The sequence below is a fragment of the Bison bison genome, unplaced genomic scaffold (assembly GCF_000754665.1).
Source record: "Bison bison bison isolate TAMUID 2011002044 unplaced genomic scaffold, Bison_UMD1.0 scf7180017864314, whole genome shotgun sequence".
Taxonomy (NCBI): domain Eukaryota; kingdom Metazoa; phylum Chordata; class Mammalia; order Artiodactyla; family Bovidae; genus Bison; species Bison bison.
Genome location: NW_011494886.1, coordinates 1558824 through 1566472, shown reverse-complemented (window position 1 = coordinate 1566472; position 7649 = coordinate 1558824). Strand labels below are relative to the sequence as shown.

The 7649-nt window shown below is 39.6% G+C and overlaps 1 protein-coding gene across 10 annotated transcripts in view; it reads right to left on the bottom strand.

The window, feature by feature from the left end:
- The window catches only part of PHLDB2 (pleckstrin homology-like domain, family B, member 2), a 242637-nt gene that overhangs the window by 16829 nt on the left and 218159 nt on the right, over window positions 1-7649 (bottom strand). For all 10 annotated transcript variants that reach the window (XM_010852738.1, XM_010852730.1, XM_010852731.1 and 7 more), the window contains one exon: window positions 3037-3244. In XM_010852738.1, coding sequence (XP_010851040.1) covers window positions 3037-3244 — 208 coding nt within the window. The remainder of the gene's footprint in view (window positions 1-3036; window positions 3245-7649) is intronic.

Sequence of the window (7649 nt, the reverse complement as noted above, 5' to 3'; positions counted from 1 at the left end):
ATGAGATGGCTGGATGGCATCACCGACTCGATGGATGTGAGTTTGAGTGAACTCCAGGAGATGGTGATGGACAGGGAGGCCTGGGTGCTGTGATTCATGGGGTCGCAAAGAGTTGGACACGACTAAGCGACTGAACTGAACTGAACACTTATTTTTAGTTTTTGGAGGGGATAAAGGGGTAGAGAGCAGAAAATGGAGCAGAAAAAAACCACCAATTTAGGAAAACATATAGAGTGTAATTATTTATTAAAGATGGCTCAAAAATAGAAAGGATAAAAAAGGCCATGCTATCAGGGGTTCACCCAGAGGAATACTGTTATAAAATATTCACAATTATTTGGGTAGGTAGTCTGATGTTTTCAAAATAACAACTTTGAAAAGTGCATAGTGCCTCAGAAACCCAGAAAGTCCCTCTGAGATCGCTATACTAGGAAATGAAATGATTGCACCGTCAACTTTTATTCCTTCCACCATTGTTATACAACAATATACAACAATAGTTGCCAAGCTACTGACTTTTGTGTCCTGTTATTCAAAAGTAACACATTTAATTGGTCAACTTACTGGCATTTATGAATAATTACTCAACATTCTAGGCTTTCTGTCCTGGGAACATCAGCTCCCGCACCCCCGCACGGCTCTTGGAAACCCTCGTGGAAACAGCCAGTGCCTTACGAGAACACCCAGAGCAAGAGATGGATGGTTTGGTGCCTAGTCATTCCACACACTCAAGTGTCTTTCATTTTTTAAAAAGTGAGATACTGCATTTTCCAGTATTAAAAGAAGTAAAATACTAACCCTTCTGATATTCAACAATAAGGGCAGCAAAAAATTATTTTTAGTCTTTACATATTCCTCTCCTTAAATTCAAATTAAATTTCTCATGTGACAAGGAGAAATACCTATAATTCTTATGGTTGCTTTAGTGTTTTTCCCCAAGAATTCCTTTCCTTCTCTGGTAGGATGTATGCAGTAATATCAATATTTTACCTATTATAATGCAAGAATTAAATATACTGTATTCTATATAGCACAAAATGTGGCATTTATCATTTTTTTAAATATATATATTTATTTATTTGGCTACACCAGGTCTTAGTTGTAGCACATGGAGTCTTTAGCTGTGGCATGTGGGATGTAGTTCCCTGATGCGGATAGAACCCCAGGCCTCCTGCACTGGGCATGCAGAGTCTTAGCCACTGGACCACCAGGGAAGTCCCTTTTCTTCTTTTCCTCCACTCCCCCAATTTCCTGGCTATAATATTTTGTTAGATTTGGGTCTCTCAAAATTCTTTCCATTTATGAGATACTAACCCAAAGCTAAGCATACCTTGCTGATACTGCTTCCTCTCTAACTCTGTCTCACTCCTTTTTAGGGGGGAAGGGGAGAAGCAAATGATTCAAAATTTTGTAAAGAAATTCTATATACATGATGATAATTTACCACCAAAATATTTTAAAATCTATCATCCTCTTGCACTCAAGGAAAAATACACCATTTAGCAGATTAGCAAACCAGGACCTAGAGAAATCTGTGATCCGCTTCAAGTAGCACAGTTAGCTGTCATGTAAGGCCCAGAGAGCTCCTGTCCTTAGCCTGTGACTTCACTGTAACAGAGGAAAATTTGTTTGATGGTCATCATTCAATTAGTCATTTTCACTTGAGACAATTGCTCAATGGACATTATGAAACACTGGATGTTCCTTGGGTTGAAATCATAATGGTTCTCAGCCAATTGAAACAGAACAAAAAAAGAAAAAAATCAAAATTGAAAATATGTCTACTATATCCTGAGGTATTTATTCAGCCAACACTAACTCAATGTCTACTATGTGCCAAGATTTCTGCTGAATGTGGAAACCAAAAGATAATTAGACATCCTCCTTGACATTTAGAAATGTGCCAATTAACTATTGAAGAAAAAATTTTATACTGCAATGTGATCAGTGATATGAGAAAAAAGTATCAACTTCCATGGAAACATGAAAGAAAAAACACTCTCAAAGGAGAACTTTTCATGAGTTTCCAACTTAAGTTTGAGCTTAAATGGTGAGGAGACTTTCTCCAGGCTAAAGCGGGAGGCGGTAGTTGTAATGCTAGACACTCTCAAGGCTCAGTATGCACAGGTTGAGGGAATACATGAATGAAAGGAAGAACAGACTCCAGACAGTGCTGTGCTGGAGGAAAACAAAACCACTGATAATGCAACAAATTGTCAATTTATGTGGTGTAAATACTCCCAATGTGGCCGGTTTCATACTACCAACATGACATGACTGAGCACAGAGTTAGGAGGAGGTGTGCACCTTTGGCTTTTGCAACTGGCTTGAGTCAACTCCAGCTCACTGTTAACTGCAGAGTAGTCCGTAAGGATTTGTGGAGTGAATGAGCATATAAATAAAAGAAACAACAGACGACATGATTCCAGGGCTAGAACCGATATGGTCAAAGGCACAGAAATCTGAGAATTCATCGCCGTCTCAATGAATAAGAAGCTCTGGGAGGTGCAGCAGGACAGCATGAATGCAGAATTGGGCTGGATCTAGAAGGCCAGGCTCTGAGGTCTGACTTTACTTAAAAGGTAACAAGGCATCCTCCAAGCTCTTGAAGGAGCACTATAGCGAGATTTATATTTTAGATGCACCTTTGGCCATAATCCCATAAGACCACTTTTGCTTGCCTCGAAGTATGAACACAAATGTGAATGGTGAAATCTTTACAAGCAGTCCTAATGAAGTTTGGAGTCAACCAACAGAGGCAAATCTATTTTGAAGCACAGTGTACATGTGAAGTCAAGTGTAAAGAAATGAAGGAGAAAATGGATTAGATGGTGTGTGACTGGCTCAAGTCACTCTGGATACAAAGAAAGTACTTTCAAAGACCACCAGGACACTCAACCCTCTTCTGTGTTGTAGCTCTTTTTGTTTCAGAAATTTGGGCTTGTACATATACACTGCCTCAGATTGATGGCTTTACTTTTTGAAACAAGCAGGTGCTTTTCCAAACCAGAAACCTTCCCCAGGAGTACATCTTACCTAGAGATATTGTCAGGTGAGCAGGCAGAGATGCTGGTCTCCATGCTGTCAGAGCTGTCTAGGCTCAGAGTATCAAAGGCCTGGTCCTTGTAGCTGTGATCTGGGTAGTGGAAACTGTTCAAGTAGACATTCGATTCAGATGCTGTGCGGTTGTAAAATTCAGAAGACTTCTGCCTTTGTCCTTCACTCATCTGTTGGTGATTATATCCTAAAGAGAGAGCCATAAATAAGTTCGTATGCCTCATTTTTTCAGTCTTAGATCTTCTAAGACTCTCAAACCAGCAACCCAAAACATCTGCCTATGAAACTGGGGCCTTGGTCTAATTTGTTTTGAAGCCAAGAAGATCAAAGAAACAGCATCATGCTCAGGGCAAGCATGAGTTTCAAAGAAGTGGACTTGTGAGTGATTTTTTTTTTTGTCAGCGGATCACTTGACACTTTCCTATGCCATTTCTACATCTCAGCACAATGGAGAATAATACATCAGCACACATAGAAACCCACACACAAAACCAAAAACAGAAACATAATTCAAACCCCAAATCCTCTAACAATGGCTGAGTTTAAGCAAAGCAAGATGACTTCTTATGACAAGCGACACGAGGCTCTTAGGGCGGTCACTTCTTCAGTCGTGTTTCAGTTTCAAAGGTACTTGATCTGGTCGTAAAACAGCAAGTAGATAATCTAGGTGTAGGATCTGAGAAACTTGTATCTTACTCATATCACTAACATTTTTACTTTGGTTAATGTTTCAACTGCACATTTTTCTCATTCTTTTTTTTTTCCCTCAAATCCCCCTGTCTGCCAATTACTTATTTAAAACACTCAGAATCAACAATCCTTCCAATAGTTGTGATCAGCCTAATTAGTATATTTTTAGCTCTCTTCCTTCTTCTGCCTTAACCACCAGCCTTCAGCTAGTTGGTGATAACCGTATGGAAAAGTAGGGATCGTATCCATAGGAGCAAAAGTGCCTCTATTAAGAGGGGCTTTCCTTACCCTGGTACCTGGTTAGTTGGCACACCAGCCACAGGCTTTACTTTGTGTTACTCTATGGCTTTCTTCTGGTAGCTGATTTTGGGTATCACAAATCAAATTATCTTTTAATTCTCTGTTTACCAGGTACTCAGGAACCAGGAGTCATAGTGATAAACGAAGCCCTCAATTCATTAAAATATGTTCTTTAGCCAGTACAATAGCTCACAATCACTTTCTCCCAGATCAAATGTACTACCAGGCCTGTTAAGACTATATATTTGGACCATCTGGATTTTCCCTGTTTTCTTGTACCCTACCTACCTTTCTATGAGGTTTTTAATTAGTAATGAAATGACCTAAAAAACAGGCCAGAGGGCAAAAGAAGGCAAGTGATTCCAAACCGCTTCCTCAGCTATTGATTAAACATTTTCATTTAAAAACAGATGCCACATCTGTGATGCTTCAACAAAACATTATAGACTGAAACTAAATCTGTAAAATGATTTGAGTTCCATGAAGGGTTTTCATGCCACTAGTATTTAGAGCAGTTTTAGATACTGAAGTTAAAATATGTTAGTTCAGGTTAACACATTTCTGGGAAAATAAGTTTCCTTAATGTAAGATGTAATCATAAATTATAAATACACACATGTATGTAAAAACTACGTATCACTTTGCTAAGGAAAGATGCAAAACATAAAAGCACACCATGAGGCTTGAGAGAGAACAGCATCAGTTGTAAGGATTAATGCATAAAGCATCACAAAAGCCAGTGCATTCATAAATGTGGAGCTTGTGCCTTTTTTTTTTTCAATCTTAAACATGGCAAAAAATTCATTATACAAATATTTACCTTTGACACTTGAACTTTTGGAATTACTAACTGCTCCTTTTAAATTGTTTCCAATTATTCATTATGGAAAAGGGAGGGACAAAAAATACCAGAGGTTATTTGAAAAGGTCACACATGTATCTTTCTTTACACTTTCAAAAAAGGCTTGTTGGCAAAGAGAACTTCATGCTGGCACCAATAACATGGAAGACATTTCCTTGTTTTAGTATGAAAACCAAATCCCTAAAGGACAACCCTTTAACCCTTGTGTGTCATTTAAAACACAAGAATTGGCTCCTTGGTGATGACATGTGTCACAACCTCCCTTCCCTTCAGTTTTTTCACGAGGAGGAAAAGCTAGTTCCTATAATGCAATTATGTAAGTATGTCCTGCTCCTTAGATAGTCCAGGATTTTTTTCCCAAATGTATCACAGAATAAGAAAATGAACTTACCACCTTCAGGGGAGGTAGACAGTAAACTAAAATGACTCCAAAGTTTTCGAATGTGGGTACAAGGGGCTGCCATGCTAGTGTGCACTGTGAGGACTGCAGATGTGCATTCCCCAGTTCACCTCACTGTGTGTTTTATCTTCTTTTATTTCTTTGCTCTGTGTCTCAGAGAACCTTCCATCATTCCAGTGATAGGATAACACCCTGAATTTTCAACTTAAATGAAAAAAGCTGCTGCTAACAAGTAGCTTCCATGGCAGGATATTAGTTTCCTGTGGATCTAATATGAATGGGAACATCCATCTTATGCAGCCCCTCCTTTCCTCCCCACCAGCAACACTTTACTGATCACGACAAACTCACCTGTCACCTGGCTTAGCCTCCTCCCTCCTAAGCAATTCCAAAAAAACAAGTGATCCCTGCAATTGCAAATAAGGGTATGGACCTCTCCTTTGTGATCCTGGAACTGCACCAGCATGATTCCTAGGAGCTGGTTTTGGGATTCAGGCTCTGGCCTGGCCATTTAAAGGTACAGATACTTTCAACAGAAGGACACCACAGGGGCTCAGGAGACGGAGGAGGGTTCGCTGGCAGGAGGCCCAAGGATGACTGCTGGTACAGTGAAGTAGCACCAGAAGAGGTGTGAGCCGGATTAAGCTTCCACTTAAGTGTAGGTTGGGAGAAGGCAATGGCACCCCACTCCAGTACTCTTGCCTGGAGAATCCCATGGATGGAGGAGCCTGGTAGGCTGCAGTCCATGGGGTCGCTAAGAGTCGGACATGACTGGGCGACTTCACTTTCACTTTTCACTTTCATGCATTGGAGAAGGAAATGGCAACCCACTCCAGTGTTCTTGCCTGGAGAATCCCAGGGACGGGGGAGCCTGGTGGGCTGCCATTTGTGGGGTCGCACAGAGTCGGACACGACTGAAGCGACTTAGCAGCAGCAGCAGTAAGTGTAGGTTATCAGGGAGGGGGCCATATATGTCCTGTTCAGCACAGAATCCCATTTGTTTAGTACTCAGATGTCACAATATAAAAGGTCACTGAGTGAATTCATAAATTTCAAATATACTAGTGACTAAATAAGGAAGTGGAATGCATCTACTGTTTCAGGTGGGGCAAAGTAAGCGGATTGGGGGAAAATGATACTTTCCTAAATCCCTGAGAGTGCCTGGTTTTTGTTTTTCTTTTTAAATTATGTGGCAAGAATAATATTCAGCAGTGGGACAACATCTAAAGAGTAAAAAGGCCTTGTAAATACTCTAAAAATCTTTCTTGACTGGACAGGAATGTCTGTTTGAATTGGGTATTTTACAAAGTTTATAAAGTAAGACCTGTAATATCTGAGGCTGGTCACTAAGCAGAGCACATACATGGAACCCAAATCACCTCAACATTCTTCACTGTCCCACAAGAGCCAATAGGTTGGATGTGCAAGGCCCATTTATTATTATTATTTTTAAAATACCAATCTCTATGAATTCTGGCTAATCGTACCTGAAAAGTCCTTTGTGAGTTAACCACTGTTGGATATATAATCTTGCTAATGTTTTCCAAATGTGTCTTATATACCTTAAAATGGTTATCTGGGCCTTAATACAGAAAATGCAATGACCTAAATTTGTAACCTGGGTTTAAGAGGATAAAATTAATCAGTATTTCTGACAATTTCTCACCTGCTGAGAAATTCATTCTTCCTAACCATAGTCCATAGCCGGAAGATGAAGGTGCAGGACAAGTCAGGAATGAGGAGAAGAATGATAGAGAAAGGGAAAAAGATACAAGATCAAAAAGGATGACAAGGGGACAGGAAAAACACACTCTTCGACATGCAGTCATTGACAGTGTTAGTAACAGTACCAGCTTGACAAGGGAAGATATTCATATTTTTAGATTAAATTTGAGTTTATAGAGAAGAATTCAAGAAGTTAACAAAACAAAAACAAGCTTCTGATACATGCACACAGTCAAAAAACAATTTGTTACAGGAAAAAAAAAAAAAAATGAGAAATCGTCACACATGTTCAACCAGAAAACAGGGAGAATAAAAACAAGATTATATCTATAAAACAATTCTTTATTCCAAGAAGATGCTAACAAATAGCTTTTTAAAGTTAAGGTTTGTAATATGCCATTCGACGATTTGAAGCACAGTTCACCCAACTTTACAACAAATCAGTTCTGTAATGCCCTGCATCACTATCACCTAGCCACATAGGAATCATTTGTTCTAGCCAGTCATTTAGACAGTTCCTCACTCTATACTGGCTTCAGTCTCTGGGTTGGAAAGACCCTCTGGAGAAGGGAAAGGCTACCCACTCCAGTATTCTGGCCTGGAGAAGTCCATGGA